The following is an 18166-nucleotide window of genomic DNA, read 5'->3' on the forward strand; positions in this document are numbered from 1 at the left end:
CTTAGCAGGAAATGCTTTTAATAATGGTATCTTAATTATGGCGTGGAGGGCCAGCTCAGAATTGAAGAATATCAAAAAATAGAATTAATTTAGTGCTACAAGTTAACTATGTCTTAAAATAATTATAATGAACTATTAAGTGGCCAAGTTTCCAACGCTAAATGAGGATATCCTTTGTAATCAAGTGTTTTATATAACGCTTAAGTAGATTTAGGGATTGTTTCATTTTCGAGAGATATATGTCATTCATATAATGAAGCCATCTTTTTTTCAGGAGAACAGAAATACTCGTTGACGATTTTCGTCGCGAGAAAGGGATTGGTCAAGTGTTGCAAGAGAAACTCAGACAGTTTGCTGAAACCAAGGAGAACTGGGTAAATGGTCATTAGGAATATTTGTGAGGAATGTCAAAATGTCATGAAAAGGTGTGCATAAGGCGAAAAATAATGTGTTATTACTTTTTATTATCATTTATGGAAATATTCCAAACCGCTAGTTTGAACCCATAAAAAAATCGTTCAGCTATAAATAACTGCGGACAAAACCACTGCTTACAATTAATGAAGTGATGTGCAGTTGTTCACCTAATCATTATGTTTTATCTTCTGCTTTATAAGTGGTTTAAGCTTGTCTGTTACCGTAGTAACATATATAATTAAAAATTTTGACCGCATGAAATATACTTTTCCAAACACAATATTGTTTAATATATAAAATACCATATATTTGAAATACTCTTTACGTACAGACGTAAGTTTTTTGGTTGTTGTATGAGGGTCGGGCAATGGATACGATCATATTAGGGGATGGCTGTTGAGCAAATACTTGTTCCTGCAATATTGTCCACCTTGATGGGTTTTATGTGAATTGGTAAATAAAAGATATCTGCATGCTATCAGAGAGTAGTGATTTTATGATTTCTTGTTTTGACTAGGACTAATCCAATCCCTAATATCAATCTCAGCTATTATATGCACCATTTCTCTCAGACAATTCAAGCCGCCCGAACAATTTCTTATCGGAACAACAGCCATTTGCCCATTCCGGTCGATCGTAAATCCGTGCCAGTATATAGCATGCTTCTTTTGTATGAAGATTCATCTCTCTAGACTGAATACATATTACTTCGAAACTATTCCGCCCAAAGAACAATCACTTTGGGCTATTCCATTAAATATAATATCGTGCTAGAGGACCACGTTCATCAATAACATTCCGGAACCTTGTGCAGTTAATATAAGGGTAGTCAGTATTTGTCTTTTGAGGGCAATAATAGAGCTCGTTATACTGGAATGGAGAGAGTCTTTACCGACCAGATTGTCGGGACCGTTTAATTTGGCTGATTTTGCCAAGGATATTTCACTTGATTGTACAGAAAGCATATTGATTTAACAGTTAAGACAAAAACTTTGGACATTTATATTGATCATATTTGATAAGAGATATGGAAAACATAAAGTTTCTGACTTTTCTTCAATAAAAATCAATCCAGTTTGCTTGCGATATATATCTATCATATTTGCTCAATATTCCGACAAATTGCTTATTGGAAAATCCTGTAGCATATCTGTTACAAATGGATATCTCTTGGCTTTATGATCATCTCCCCCTTGTACGGCCATTGTTCGTCTCAAACGACCCTTCAAAGAAATCATCCTAAGATGAATTAGGGGAGCTTCTCTCGTCCCATCAAAAGGAAAGGCAACATTGATTTTTGAGGTTTTAATGTTCTGCTGTCTGAAGAAATAAATGAAGCAATATTTGCAATAACTATTTTTCAAAAAGACGTGTTCTCAAATGTGTAAATGTTGAATAGTTTCGTAAATTGGCGCACGTTTTCACAAACTCAGACAATCCGTATCTTCGACCCCAAAACTTTCATATCCACCCCCATAGTCTGTAGCAGAACTTTTCCGTTCTGATATCGACCAGACACTTATTTATTTCTTGAACTTAACATTTACATATGCTTAGGAATGTGCGAGGTTGCACACGTTTATAAAGGTGGTTACATTTGATGACGTAAGTTCATTGGCGTGGAACTTAAGTTCTTAATCCAAGGAGGCTTCTTTGGTTATTCCCCGTGGAAACTATCTACCCCGCCCCCAGATTTTTAACGGCTGTCAGTCGGTCAAGTAAGCTTACGTTAGCAAACTGTTTTCTTGTGTATCTATGTTGTATCGCAGCGCAAACACTGCAAGGGTGAAACCAAATACGTTAGTCGCAAACAACGTTAACGGTCGCTGGACAGGTGTTGCTTTTACAATACAAGAGCGCATATGGGAACATCTACGCACTAAAACACCGTTCTTCTGCCAAATAAACAAGAACCCTACAAAACACATGAATTTTTTATACCAATATCAAATTATGTTTGCGGCCTATGATCACTCTATAAAAGCTACACCAGGGTTAAACCGGCACAACTATGTGCTTTCAATAACAGTTTAAGTGCAACATCAAATATCTAAAATTAAGTTACTGTCGATTTCAGAAATATTGAAAATGTGTTTTCAAAAATATTGTAGACATAGTTTTAGACTTTTACATGTATTACTGTCTCGACATAGGCGTACTCGTGGTGGCTGGACGACATGTACATGAGGGCCCGCCTGCCCCTCCCCGTCAACTCTAACCCCGGCATGGTCTTCCCAAGGCAACACTTCGAAACACGCAGACAACAACTCAGGTAAGGTGTTGTCCATTTGTTCGGTCGACTGCCTTATCATGTCAGGTAAGGAGTTGTCCCTTTGTCTGGAACACTGCCTTATAGTGTCAGGTTAGTTTTCCCTTTGTCCGGTCCACTGCCTTATCTGGTCAGGTAAGGAGTTGTTACTTTGTCCGGTCCACTGCCTTATCTTGTCAGGTAGGAGTTGTCTCTTAGTCTGTAACACTGCCAAATCTTGTCAGGTAAGGAGTTGTCCCTTTGTCCGGTCAACTGCCTTATCTTGTTAGGTTAGTTGTCCCTTTGTCCGGTCCACTGCCTTATCTGGTCAGGTCAGTTGTCCCTTTGTCCGGTCCACTGCCTTATCTTGTCAGGTAGGAGTTGTCTCTTAGTCCGTAACACTGCCAAACCTTGTCAGGTAAGGAGTTGTCCCTTTGTCCGGTCCACTGCCTTATCTTGTCAGGTTAGGAGTTGTCCCTTTGTCAGATCCACTGCCTCATCATGTCAGGTTAGGAGTTGTCCCTTTGTCCGGTCCACTGCCTCATCATGTCAGGTTAGAAATTGTCCCTTTGTCCGGTCCACTGCCTTAACAGGTCAGGTTAGGAGTTGTCCCTTTGTCCGGTCCACTCCCTTAGCAGGTCAGGTAAAGAGTTGTCCCTTTGTCCGGTCCACTACCTTAGCAGGTCAGGTAAAGAGTTGTCTCTTTGTCCGATCCACTGCCTTATCATGTCAGGTTAGGAGTTGTCCCTTTGCCCGGTCCACTGCCTTAACAGGTCAGGTTAGGAGTTGTCCCTTTCTCCGGTCCATTGCCTTGACAGGTCAGGTTAGGAGTTGTCCCTTTGTCCGGTCCATTGCCTTAACAGGTCAGCTTAGGAGTTGTCCCTTTGTCCGGTTCACTGCCTTATCATATCAGGTTAGGAGTTGTCCCTTTGTCCGGTCCACTGCCTTATCATGTCAGGTTAGGAGTTGTCCCTTTGTCCGGTCCACTACCTTAACATGTCAGGTAAAGGGTTGTCCCTTTGTCCGATCCACTGCCTTATCATTTTCAGGTAAAGAGTTGTCCCTTTGTCCGATCCACTGCCTTAACAAGTCAGGTTAGGAGTTGTCCCTTTGTCTGGTCCACTGCCTGAACAGGTCAGGTTATGAGTTGTCCCTTTGCCCGGTCCACTGCCTTATCATGTCAGGTTAGGAGTTGTCCCTTTGTCCGGTCCACTGCCTTAACAGGTCAGGTTAGGAGTTGTCCCTTTGTCCGGTCCACTGCCTAAGCATGTCAGCTTAGGAAATGTCCCTTTGTCCGGTCCACTGCCTTATCATGTCAGGTAAGGAGTTGTCCCTTTGTCCGGTCCACTTCCTTAACATGTCAGGTTATGAGTTGTCCCTTTGTCCGGTCCACTGCCTTAACAGATCAGGTTAGGAGTTGTCACTTTGTCCGGTCCACTGCCTTATCATATCAGGTTAGGAGTTGTCCCTTTGTCCGGTCCACTGCCTTACCGTCTCAGGTAAGATGGGATGTGTATCGTAGGCACCGACCATATGATCAACCATACCCTTATACGTATCTAGACATAATTATAATGCTGTGCTACTTATTGATCCAAAAGAGGGAGTTAAAGTCTAGACAAAGATGTTTATATTATTATATACATATACGCTAAATTAAATATAAAACAAAATTGACATCTTAAAAGTTTATTGCAAACAGCAAAATCTGCCTCAACACGCAAAAGAAATATTTTTCAAAAGCCACATGAAATACCGAGAAGACGACGCTATGATCCTTCCAACTTTTGTTACTAAATATACTTTGGTAAATGCCGCTATTTGAGACTTGTTTTTGTTCTTTCCAGATATGCAGCTAGATTGATATCCGGAATTCTGGATTATAAAACAATTATTGACGCGTAAGTGGTGCTGATTATATACTTTCAAACTAAACATTAATTATTTGACGTAGATAAATACATTTGTTGTAAATTGAACAAGAATGCTAGACAATACGTGGATATTCATAACATATCATTCAACGTAGAAGCATGCAGACTGTTTTAATGTGCACATTGCCTTTGTTCCAGAATTAAACCAAAGTCTTGGATGCTATAATATAACCTTATTAAATAACCCTCTTTTGAATAAAAAATCGCTAACAAGCTCAGGAATCGCTTCTTCATATTTGTAGTTTTTAAATGTGTTAACGACTAATGGTTAAACCTATCGAAAACTATGCCTGAGGTGCTGACTTATTCGACGAAATACCAACCCAAGGTTGTACACTGCAGTAAGGCCTTGCCTGTGGACAGGTGTCGCCACAAGGAAAAGGGTCAGCCCCTGTGTATGGCCCAGTACTACCGGTTGTTCACCTCCTACCGCCTGCCCGGCCACCCCAAGGACAGTCTCCTCATCAGCGGGATGGACTCGCACCACATCATTGTCGCCTGCAAAAACCAGGTACGATAAAACATGCAAAAAATATTGACACCCTTTTCAAACAATAAGTGAAGGATTTGCCAAATGTATACACCCTTACCAAGCAATAAGTGAAGAATTTGCCAAATCTTTACACCCTTTCCAAGCAATAAGTGCACACGTTGTCAAATATGTACCGCGATTACAAGCTTTAAATGGAGACTTTGAGGTCGAAATCTCTTCACACTCTATACATGTATGTTGATAATGATGAAAATTTAAGTATTTATCGCATTTGTTCGTTTTTTATCCATGTATAATCTTTGAAATGAATCTTCATTTTTATGCATTTGCTACTAAAAACAGACTGGAAGTTTAGATCGAATATTGTTTGTGGCTAATATAAAACTTTCATAATCGAGCTGCTGCCAAAAAATGATCACAGAACGTTAGCTAGTAAACATTTACATGTCCATGCATGAATATCCTTATTTTGTAATGTCTTCGTTTTTATTTCATAGTTTTTCGTCCTTGACCTACTTTTAAACTACCAACGGCTGAGTGAGGACGACGTGTTCACCCAGCTGGAAAGGATTGCCGATATGGCCGACGAGGGGGCTAAAACCGCCAAACCCGTAGGACTTCTCACCGCCGCCGACAGAACCACCTGGGCACACGCACGCGAGGATATGATGAGAGGTGTGTCAATAATGTTCACATTTATCACTAGTTACCGTCCATGCAAAAGCAACAGCTTGTGATACAACTGTAGTCATAAATGTGTCCTCGTATCTTGGAGTTTTCACAGTCCGTAGCTGATTCCTTTCAACGCAAATGTTTTGTCTTGTTGTTGAATACTTGAGTTTTTGTTTTCAGTTTATTTTATTTTTGTTGAACTTGCCTTCCTTTTCTGAATAAGTCTTGTTTGTGTCATCCTGTTCTTGTGATAAAATTCGTCTTAACGCCATTAAAATACGACATAACGTGTTTATTGCTGCTAGGCTCATTCGTATAGTTTCAATAGATGTAGTTGGCATTTGTATAGTAAACATTGTAGATCTCATAAACTCATGTCAGATGAGTCACGCGCATCAACGCGCCCTTCTTATTTATTTTATTATATATTTCTTGAAAACTTAATGCTGATATTTTAATAGTGCGCGATTTAATAGTTAATTCTACAACAAATTAAAAAAAAACTATGTAAGATGACGTCATTTATCTACGTCACATGCGCTTTTTTTCTACGTACATTTTTATACTAATGGAACATTCAAGGTATGCAATAGAAACATAACAATCATATTTTCCTTTTTGGATCAATTTCGAAACCCGGGCAAGTAAATCGGCAAGCCTCGGTACCAGCTCACGCTTTTGCTCTCGGGTCGGATTTTGTTTATCTTAACCGGAAATTCATGATATATATCATTAATACTGAGCGAACGTCTGAAACTGTGAATGGGGAAATGGTATAACTGAATCACGTGGTTCAGAATTGTGTAGAATTTTCAGAGATTTTTAATTATTTACTTTTTATATCGCAAGAACCATTAAAGCATTGTCTCTGAGGTTGCGAATTTCAGCTCAATACATTTTATGTTCTCGAAGAAACTGTAAATCAAAGTATATCAGGTACATTTTGTTATGTCTTTTGCGGAATATGAAAGTTACACGGGAGGTATGAAACATACTGGAAATTACAGGGGGAGGGGGGGTATGGATTATACACGTCGTGCACGTGACCGCTCTAGGCCAATCGGATAGCGTCATTCATGTAGGAGGTGAGATTATAAGTATCTTCCATGGCAGAGAGTGTAAGATAGGTTCATCCCGACCCGAGCGTAAAGTGTTTTGCGGAAACGAGGTTTACCGAGTTTCCGCAAAACACCCTGCGCGAGGGTCGGGATGAACCTATCTTACACGAGCGGCTATGGTAGATGCTTTTTCTCCCACCTCAGTTAAACAAAATTAAGTAAAAATGTATTTTATTGCTGGAACTCTTTTGTGCGTAGTGAAAATAATGCGTATGGATATTTGATAACTCGTGGTTGTCATGGATATGCGCGCATTTATTCAGATTATGTTAATAGTCAAAGCGGTCTTTAAATAGTACTGATGAGAGTGGAGCATTATTTCATGAAAGGTGCGTGAAAACTTTTTTATGGTGACATTTGAAGCGAGAAATAGTTAATTAGCATTATAAATATTGCCACAAGGCAAGGTTTCTATGATGTTACAGACGACTGTCTTCAACAAGGGAGGTAATTACAATGTGATGACCATTAAAAAGGAGTTCCATACGGGCATTTTATCTTCGCCCGTGGGCAAGATAAGAATTTCTAGCATGGTTAAATGATTGGATCTTCTTATCTGAGGTGGGAGAAATATCAGTATATCAGGGAGGAGCATCCCAATCACACCAAATGAAGATTTGAATAAATTTCAAATATTTTATAGCAATCGAAATTGTGTAGAATATATAAGGTAACGAACTGAACAGTTTAAAGCAGGTATGTTTATTTCAACTATGTTTTTATATCAAGCTTTAGATATTCGTGCTCCGCATAATGGTCCAGTGTCTAAACAACTGCCTCAGAAATCTCTTGTTTGTCTTCTCTGTATATATTCTTAAAAACTGTACCTGAAAACGTATGTTTTCTAAAATAATATCAGCGAAAATGGCATCTGGTACTTATTTGAATGCCAAAAAAGGTTGCTACAGGAAAAAGTTTACATCTTAAAATATAAAACAAAATCATATCGAGTTTGGGTTACTCTACGGATTTTTTTCCGGAAGTATCCATTGTAACCATTTTAAACAACAACAACTTCGCCTGCAGATATGAGCAACAGGGAGTCCCTGGACCTGCTGGAGAGGTGTATGTTTGTGCTCTGCCTGGACCGCGGCATCCCGATCTCCTTCAACCACCAGCGCAGCGTGGACGAGACCAGCCTCAACGTGCGCGACGACGTTTCGCTCATTTTACAGATGCTGCACGGCCAGGGAAGCTCCGTCAACACGGCCAACAGGTGGTTCGACAAAACTATGCAGGTACAGTTGAATTAACTTCTTTTCTTAAGAGCATAAGGAAATAATAATGGAGTTTGTAATGTTTTTTTATTATTACAAAATATGCAAAATGATCTTAATTAAAACAACACACGAAACAATTCACATAAAACATTAACTAATGTTTGAACGTGTACTACTGGTTGTAAACGTTGTACTAGAAATTGTGGCATGCCGATAAAGCCCGAACCTTATACTGTTTCCAGTTCGTCATATCACGTGACGGTTCCTGTGGGCTTAACTACGAACATTCCCCTTCCGAAGGAATAGCTGTGGTCCAACTGATCGAACACCTTCTCAAATACATGTACGTGTGTAGATGCTACTTATACATAACCATGTGCTTATTGAGAGGGCATGCGGAGGGTTGCCACAACGTATGTTTTCTAAAATAATATTTGCTTTGGACATTTTATATGATACAATTCATACTGCTCTTTCTAACCATACGACAATCAAGCAAAAGAGAATTAAACATGCGAGTCAACTGTTTTGGTTCTCGGATCAAATAAAACAAACAATTTTTTGAGGGATTATTATTTTTGCACAAAGATTTTGAAAATTACAAAAAACACGAAACAAAATTTCATCTATGATACGCAAAAGCAAGAAATCCTTCTATAACGATGCTATCAAAAATAATAAATCTTCAAAGTTTCTTTGGCAAAACCTGAATGATATCACAAATAACAACAAAGCACACCAATTTAGTATTCCAAATACACTTATAATAAATGAAAAAGATATTGAGGGTACAGTGGAAATATTGGAAGCCTTAAATTTTCACTTCACCAATATATCTAATATAATTAAGAGAAAACCATTTGCTAAGGAACATTTTTCTACTCTGCAGAAATATCTGGATGAAAAATTACGACATCATCAATTTAATGTGGAAAATATTACAGCCCTTGATGTAAAGCACATCATTGACAAACTTGACATTTCAAAGTCCACTGGTCCTGATGGAATAGGACCAAACATTTTACGCTATTGTGGCGATTACATAACAATTACAATAGCTTCCATCATCAATAACAGTATAGAAAGCGGTATATTTCCTGACAAATTGAAAGAAGCTTCTGTTGTCCCGATACACAAATCAGGAAATAAGTACGAACCGGGAAACTATCGCCCTATATCCATTCTCAATACTTTATCAAAGATATTTGAACGACATATTGCGTTTCAGTTGCAAATGTTTTTTAAGAGAACGGATATTATACACAAAAATCAGTCGGGTTTCCGTCCAAATCACTCATGTCAGACTGCATTAACCCATCTTATAGATACTTGGTTGAAGGGTATAGACAGTGGTGATTATGTAGGGGCCATTTATCTCGATCTCCGAAAAGCATTTGACTTAGTTCACCATGAAATACTCTTAGACAAACTTAAACTTTATCACTTCACAGAAAGGTTTATGAAGTTATTGAGGTCCTATCTGACTAACAGGATGCAATTTGTGAAAGGGAACAACATAAATTCAGAGAAAATGAAAACTATGTCGGGTGTCCCTCAAGGATCAATACTCGGTCTCTTACTTTTTCTAATATACATCAATGATATGCCTTTAATTTCTTCCAATTCATGTATTGACTTATATGCAGATGATTCCACGTTATACAAAATAGGTCCAAGTATATTGAGCATTCAATCAGATCTACAAAAAAGTCTTCATAGTGTGAACTGTTGGTGTAAGACAAATAATATGTCAATCCATCCATCAAAAACCAAATGTATGATTCTATGTACTAATTATAAGGCAAAACATGTATTGCAACTTGAACTATCAATAGATGGATTGTCAGTAGAAAACGTGAAATGTCAAAAGGTCCTTGGGGTGCATGTTGATCAGACATTGTCATGGCATACACATGTTAAGACTGTAGTGAATAAGCTTAATTCAAAATCGGCACTTCTAAGAAGAATAGCATATTATTTAACAGACGAGATGAAATCATTGTATTATAATGCATATAGGTTGCTATCTTTTGAAGACAGGTGCTATTATCATCTTTCATTACTTGTTTTCAAAAGCATGAAATGTTTGACTCCTTCGTACTTCACAGAATTGTTAACATTTGCCAAAAATGAGCACTATAACTTGCGTTCTTCAGAAAACAAGGATCTTTTTGTTGTAAAACCTAGAACAAACTATGTCAAAACTACATTTGCCTATAAAGCAATGAAAATTTGGAATTATCTTCCTACATACATTAAATGTCAAGATAAGCTACCAGCCTTTAAACATGCATTAAAAGGCTACTTATTGGCAGAATAATTTTATCACATGAACAAAAAATCTTGACACTTTATTTACTTCACATTATAATAAATAGTTCATTGTTTACATGAATTGTGTTAATGTACGTATATGACATTCTTGCAACAACTTGTAATGGATACTACCAAATATGTAAATATATTGATTGAATGTGGTTTTACTGAATATATCTACATTATTTACAGTATGAAATTATTGTAATTTATAATCATCATATTAAACTGAGTTGTGTTTGTCGAAGAAATGTATGATAGTGATAGTGTGATTGTATGCTTTGTATGTTGCTTAATATGTAACATGTGTTTTTGTAATACTTTTTGTGTGAAGGCCATGCTGGAAATAAGTAGTATGTCTGTAATGATTGTACACTTAGTATGTAACCTTCGTTAAATAAAGTTGTTATTATTATTATTATTATTATTATTATTATTATTATTATTATTATTATTATCATTATTATTATTATTATTATTATTATTATTATTATTATTATTATTATTATTATTATTATTATAGGAGATGTGAAAAATAAATTTCTCATGCTCATGTTCACGTTTCCCAGAATGGCAAGTTCTTTTTTGTTTTAATTCGAATTGAAACTCTTAATCGTGTTAAAACATGTTTATCGAACACATTTGTAGAAGTTCGAATGTTGTTTAGGCAAGAAGTTCACGAGAAGAAGTTGCGGCGGATGCAGTCTATATGTGAACTTCCGCAGCCGCAGCAACTTGAGTGGTCGGTTTCACCCGGGGTGGAGGGGACCATACAGGCAACCATGGAGAATATTGACAGGTCTCTTTACATGGTGGAGATTCTATATGTAATGAATAAAGATTGTATTGTAAATACCAATTCAATTACGTAAACTACACATGAATATAAATTTAATTATATAATTAAATTTGTGAAGTTCTACTACATTCCAAACAGTGAAGTTGACCACTCTAACGCTACTGTTTTAAGGTCTATACGAGACTTGGATCTGTATGTTCTTCGCTTTGATCACTTTGGGCGCGAATTTCCAAAGAAGAACAACATGAGTCCGGATTCCTTCATACAACTTGCTCTTCAATTAACCTATTACAAGTAAGTCAGTAGACAGTGTGCTGTAACGTGTAACAAAATACAACCCATGGCCACACATTGAAAGTTTCACAATGAACTGACAAAAGAATAATGTTACGAAATTCATATTAAATACATGCAGCAAAATATCAAATATATTGATTGATAAACGACCGTACGATACAATCGTTGATACAAGTCGGGACGTGTTGTATACGTATTTATTTATACACGTATTCTGTTTTTAATCGGCATTCATTCTATCATTCACTCACCCCTGTTAATATCAGAATACACGGGGCGCTTGTTTCTACATACGAGAGCGCCTCCACGCGGCGGTTCCGCCTGGGTCGAGTGGACAACATCCGGGCGAACTCCCCCGCGGCGCTTGAGTGGGTCAAGGCCATGGTCGCTAAGAACGAATACACGGTGAGCGTTTGTGATTATTCAAACACGAGCGATACTTCTAACGTCGATGTATATTATTGTCTGCCTTTCAACTTCAAAAGGGTTTATCACCCTTATCATGTATTATGCTGAAATGTCCTTTACATACATTGTACTACAAACAGGACCAGATAATAGGTTAACTTGCACTATGTATGCCAAAATTATGGTGGCATATTACTATAGATAACCTGATAGCGTTCGCGAATTGTTTTGTATTAACAACTTAATTTTCAAGATAACTACATAGCTTGGTAAGATAAATATCCTAAGACTAAAAAGACAGGCCTGAAAGTGCCCAGACCTGCCTCTTATTACCCTATACAACACTACAGGTTAACTAGTTATGGTTTGCGAATTACAATTAATAAGTCACATAATTATTGGTTAATTAGATAAGATTCATGTTGGTACTTATCTAGAAATGCACTTTTGGCTTCTAGCAGTAACCAGTTACTGGTTATTTAGTTATGGTTTGCGAATTCCACTTAATAAGTAACATAATAACTGGTTAACTAGATAAGAATCGTGAAGCCAGTTATCTATAAATATATTTATTCAACTGGTTATCTACATATGATTTGCGAAATTCACTTAGTAAAGGGTAACACGAATCTTATCTAGTTAATGCACCAGTCAATTGTAACTACGGCCTCCCAGGTCCGGGGAATAGCGGGGACTTTGACTTTCGGTCCAGCCAACCTTGGGTAAAATCTCCGCCCTGCGGGGACGAATTGATGGTCAAATCCCCGCCAAATGCCCCCGCACCCCAGGGAGCCTAGGTAAGGCAAATTCCCCGCTACATTTTGCGCAAAGACAAAACCACCGCATTCACTCGGCACTGCGGGGCCACCTGAAAGGTAAAAACACGGCCCATTTCCCCGGCTATCCCCGATATACCCCCGGACCTGGGGGGGGGGTGGTTACAATTGACTGCATAACCAGTTAGTATGTTACTTATATTTTTTATAACTGAGAGATAGTTAAGACAGGGAAATTTATAACACTGACATTTGCCCTTATTGCTGCTCAAATTATGCAAAAAAAAATGGAATTTGTTTGATTACAAAGTGACCTTTCAGTAGACTATTTCAACCCTCCAAATTCTTAATGTGACTTTAAATATGATAATATACGTATCTTTTTCGTTAGTCATAAAACAAGAAATATCATTACGAGTATTAGTGTATAATATTGACGACATCTCGCAATTTATTTTGATTTTGATTTTTTTCTCCTTCTTGTGCGTACAGTTTTAAATCCGAAGAATATACATTTGCTTTTAAGTTTGTTTGGACAAACTGTTAGTGCAAAAGACAATTCAGTTAATTTCAGCTACATTTCTTTTATTAAATTTAGATAAAAGATCAAATATCATATATACGGATATTTATTCATTGAGAGAAACATTACGGTAGTTATATCAAGAATAATAATAATAATAATTTACTAAACTTGTATAAAAGGTTATTTTTAATGGAGAAAGGAAGAAAAACAGCAAAATCCATTTGATCTAAACAAAAGTCATTTTTGTTGACATTCGTAAAGGAAATTAATACATGTTTTGTTTCCCTAAATTTGAGGTCTACTGAAACAGAATTCCGATATTTTTTTAGAAATTAATTATTTTAATGTTTATACATTAAATTATTGCTACCTGAATCAAGCATCGAATTTAATTAATTATAATAATTAACGTCTAATAAATGTTATACTAGCTTTTATTGCTATGTTTTACCATGTGACATGCAATTTTTATCTGATTGTCAAGTCTAAATTCTGTATAATTATCGTCTGCTTCTGTGTTCATGTCGGAGGGCCCTTACTGAAGGGTCACGTGACACTGTAGGCGTAGCCTTATCGTAATCGGCGTGGTGTCAATTAGCAAACCAGAACTAGATAACCTGTTAATGTGTATAGCTAAATAGAAAGTAACAAGTGGCACTTTTGGGCACTTTCAAGCAAATTTTTAGTCTTATGATATTCATTTTACCGAAAAAGTTTCGCGAATATTAATTAGATAGCTAGATAATTATCGCGAAAATGAAGTGGTAAAAACGAACGTTAACAGTTTATCTTACGGCAGTTATATGCCACCATACAAAATAGGAATTACTACGTAAATAGTAATAAACCACGATATCTTGCTAATTTTCTATACACTCAATATTTAGAAACATCGCTGTTCTTTACTTACATGCATTAAGGCAACAAGAATATTTCTGTCTTATTGATTTACACTTCTTGCCCTGCAAATAGTGATTTTCATTCGTAAGGATGTTGTTTGATTCAGAATTTATTTCACATTATTTATAAAGGCAGACACATTGAATGCTAAATGGGAAGATGCTGGAATAATATAAACATGTACATTCCACATTCATTGCCTCGTTATCCAATTCAGACATGCTGGTAGCTCCAAATTGGACAACGAGGCGTAGCAAGCCTTATAAGTGGTGCCAAATTACAATAAAGACCAGAAGAAAATTGATAAAGATCTAGTAAACCTCTTTAATCTAATAAACACACTCGTCACAAATCCCATGAGCCGATCTTCATTAGGAGAAGGCCTGGGTTATGGACGAGCTTTCTATTGGAAAAATGGCGGCGCAAAGAACAGAGCGATTCCCAGATTTGATTGCATTTTGCGTTCACATGACGAATCGCTATCAAAGCGGTCATGGGCCGGCATTTATTGTTTGCATAAAACATAGATCATTGAGAGATTGGAGTTGTTTATTTGTCAGAATAATCTCTTCTTCCCTCTACTCCCGACAATGGTACGTCAAGGGACATATACTTCTTAAGATTGTTTGATCTTTTTGGGGCATGATATATTGTCTTTAGATTTAATGTCTTCATACTACATCGGAGCATCTTCTGTTATATATTTCTTTCTACATAGAGTGCAAGGAGTTACAGTTCATCATTGACACATCAATAAACTCTCATCTTCCCTAGAGAAGGAGGGGGTAGGTTGAAGCGCACTTGAGAAATCATCATCCATGGATGAACGCAATCTTAAAATTAGCTCCTCTCCTCCACGAACTAGTCAATTAATGATTATTCCTTTGCACCTACTCTGTCTTTAAACGATAACAAACACACAGCTTTATCTGTCATTGGGGGGCTTGAAACCGTGCATAACTCGTTACGCTCGTAAAGATAACGAAGTATAATTGCTGGACATCAAGACATTCTGTTGGTTCGTTAGACTGATTTGCATCGACCATAATGTGTATGTGCGAGAGGATTGGCTATAATCTTCATCATTAATGTCATCACGTTTATCGGTTAAATGTTTCAACTCTCATTACACGTTGTTTCCTATTTAGACAGTAATTCTATATATACAGTCTTAAAAGTCATATTTTAAACACCGCCGACAGTTCTCTGTTCTGTTATGCCACGTGGCTTCTATATTGAATATAAAGATGCGATGAATTCACTAAACATATTCGTATTTGAGAAGATGGCAGTATTAAATCAGAGAACAAACATATCTAAATCATGTTTCAGGATCACGAGAAGATGGCATTGTTGAGGAAAGCGATGGGCTGGCAGACACAAACTATGACACAGGTAGGACACAAGCCCCTCAAAATCTCCTTAGATTTACAAGCATTCAGACAAGGTTTCTCTTCATAATAAAAGAAGGGTGCCAAGAAAGTCACATAAAAGATCAAAGTTTCATTGTTGATCAAATTAGGTTTCCAATTAGTTTATGTCTTGGTACTATTGGGTCAAATTAAAAAAAAATAACGAACAAGCGTTTTATGAAAGATATTGACCATTTTGACCAGAAAGAACATGTATTGCTGTTCAATGATCTCAAATCACATTTGACCTTTAGGACATCATTTTGCTTTCATTAAAATACAATATAAAACATTTTCGACCTTCTAACCTTAACTTGTAAATGTTTGAATACGTGTTTGGCTGCGATTTATTTCAATCTGATATAGACATAAGGCAGAGATGTACGTACATATGAAATGTACGATTGTGATCAATTATTCAGGTCAGTTATTAAATTAATGAGATTTTATAACATACCAAATAGAAATAAGAAACAAGAGCATCCAGTTTAGCGGTCTAGACAAAATTACAATACTCCTAGTAGCGTATGAAGCCCCGGGGATTCCGCCCCAGAACAGCCATTGTTTGCACTACCACCCTCCCCTCCCGTGGGCAAAGCAAACAATGTAACTCGCCTAATAAGGCCTGTATACGATATTACATTTGCCTATCAATCCATCAACCATGCAAATTAGAAAACCAGATTTTAGTTATGATTGTCATAAATTCTCAGAAAATTATGGACCAAGATTTGTGATATTGCATTAAATGTAATTTTGTTCAAAAACTTCCCAGAAGATAATAGCATTTTCCCCTAGAATGTTAAATATTCTGGTATCGTAAGATCATGAATTTTCGGTGAATTTTCACAGCTACTTTGAATTTGCAAATAGTTCTTTCAAGTCACTAAGTGGTCTTGAGAAGTAGTTGCAAATCCAACTAGCTGTGTCTTACGTGACAAATAGCATCATTTAAATCGAAAACAATGAAATAACTAATTGAATTTGTCAATTCAGAATAGCGAAAGTACGATAAGATCGTAGAGGCTGTAACTTATGACCCCACTATGTATGACTGTAACTTATGGTCCCACTATGTATGACTGTAACTTATGGTCCCACTATGTATGACTGTAACTTATGACCCCACTATGTATGACTGTAACTTATGGTCCCACTATGTATGACTGTAACTTATGGTCCCACTATGTATGACTGTAACTTATGGTCCCACTATGTATGACTGTAACTTATGGTCCCACTATGTATGACTGTAACTTATGGTCCCACTATGTATGACTGTAACTTATGACCCCACTATGTATGACTGTAGCTTATGGTCCCACTATGTATGACTGTAACTTATGGTCCCACTATGTATGACTGTAACTTATGACACCACTGTGTATGACTGTACCTTATGGTCCCACTGTGTATGACTCTAACTTATGGACCCACTATGTATGACTGTAACTTGTGGGTCCACTGTGTATGACTGTAGCTTATGGTCCCACTATGTATGACTGTAACTTATGGTCCCACTATGTACGACTGTAACTTATGGTCCCACTTTGTATGACTGTAACTTGTGGTCCCACTATGTATGACTGTAACTTATGGTCCCACTGTGTATGACTGTAGCTTATGGTCCCACTTTGTATGACTGTAACTTATGATCCCATTATGTACGACAGGAACTATGAATGACTGTAGCTTATGGTCCCACTATGTTTGACTGTAGGTTATGGTCCAACTATGTATGACTGTAGCTTATCGTCCCAATATGTTTGACTGTAGCTTATGGCCCCACTATGTAAAACTGTAGCTTATGGTTCCACTATGCATGACTGTAACTTATGACCCCACTGTGTATGACTGTAGCTTATGGTTCCACTATGCATGACTGTAACTTATGACCCCACTGTGTATGACTGTAGCTTATGGTCCCACGTTGTATGACTGTAGCTTTTGGTCCCACTATGTAAGACTGTAACTTATGACCCAACTGTGTATGACTGTAGCTTATGGTCCCACTATGTATGACTAAAGCTTATGGTCCCACTATGTATGACTGTAGCTTATGGTCCTACTATGTTTGACTGTAACTTATGACCCAACTATGTATGACTGTAGCTTATGGTGCCACTGTGTATGACTGTAGCTTATAATCCCACTATGTATGACTGTAGCTTATGGTCCCACTTTGTATGACTGTAACTTATGGTCCCACTATGTATGACTGTCACTTATGACCCAACTATGTATGACTGTAACTTATGACCCCACTGTGTATGACTTTAACTTATGACCCCACTATGTATGACTGTAACTTATGGTCCCACTATGTATGACTGTAGCTTATGGTCCCACTATGTATGACTGTCACTTATGACCCCACTATGTATGACTGTAATTTATGATCCCACTATGTATTGCTGTAATTTATGATCCCACTATGTATGACTGTAATTTATGACCCAACTATGTATGACTGTAGCTTATGGCCCCACTATGTATGACTGTAGCTTATGGTCTCACTATGTATGATTGTAGCTTATGGTCCCACTATGTATGCCTGTAACTTATGGTCCCACTATGTATGAGTTTAACTTATGACCCCACTATGTATGACTGTAACTTATGACCTCACT

At 37.2% G+C, this 18166-nt stretch overlaps 1 protein-coding gene across 1 annotated transcript in view; it reads left to right on the forward strand.

Annotated features, from left to right (window-relative positions):
* The window catches only part of LOC128246264 (probable vesicular acetylcholine transporter-B), a 64765-nt gene that overhangs the window by 35121 nt on the left and 11478 nt on the right, over window positions 1-18166 (forward strand). Inside the window, exons 4-14 of the mRNA XM_052964459.1 lie at window positions 275-374; window positions 2571-2689; window positions 4513-4566; window positions 4942-5110; window positions 5590-5767; window positions 7909-8120; window positions 8345-8445; window positions 11086-11217; window positions 11389-11511; window positions 11781-11919; window positions 15457-15519. Of these exons, the coding sequence (XP_052820419.1) occupies window positions 275-374; window positions 2571-2689; window positions 4513-4566; window positions 4942-5110; window positions 5590-5767; window positions 7909-8120; window positions 8345-8445; window positions 11086-11217; window positions 11389-11511; window positions 11781-11919; window positions 15457-15519 (1390 nt within the window). The remainder of the gene's footprint in view (window positions 1-274; window positions 375-2570; window positions 2690-4512; window positions 4567-4941; window positions 5111-5589; window positions 5768-7908; window positions 8121-8344; window positions 8446-11085; window positions 11218-11388; window positions 11512-11780; window positions 11920-15456; window positions 15520-18166) is intronic.

This window comes from Mya arenaria, chromosome 2, assembly GCF_026914265.1.
Source record: "Mya arenaria isolate MELC-2E11 chromosome 2, ASM2691426v1".
In the NCBI taxonomy this organism is placed as follows: domain Eukaryota; kingdom Metazoa; phylum Mollusca; class Bivalvia; order Myida; family Myidae; genus Mya; species Mya arenaria.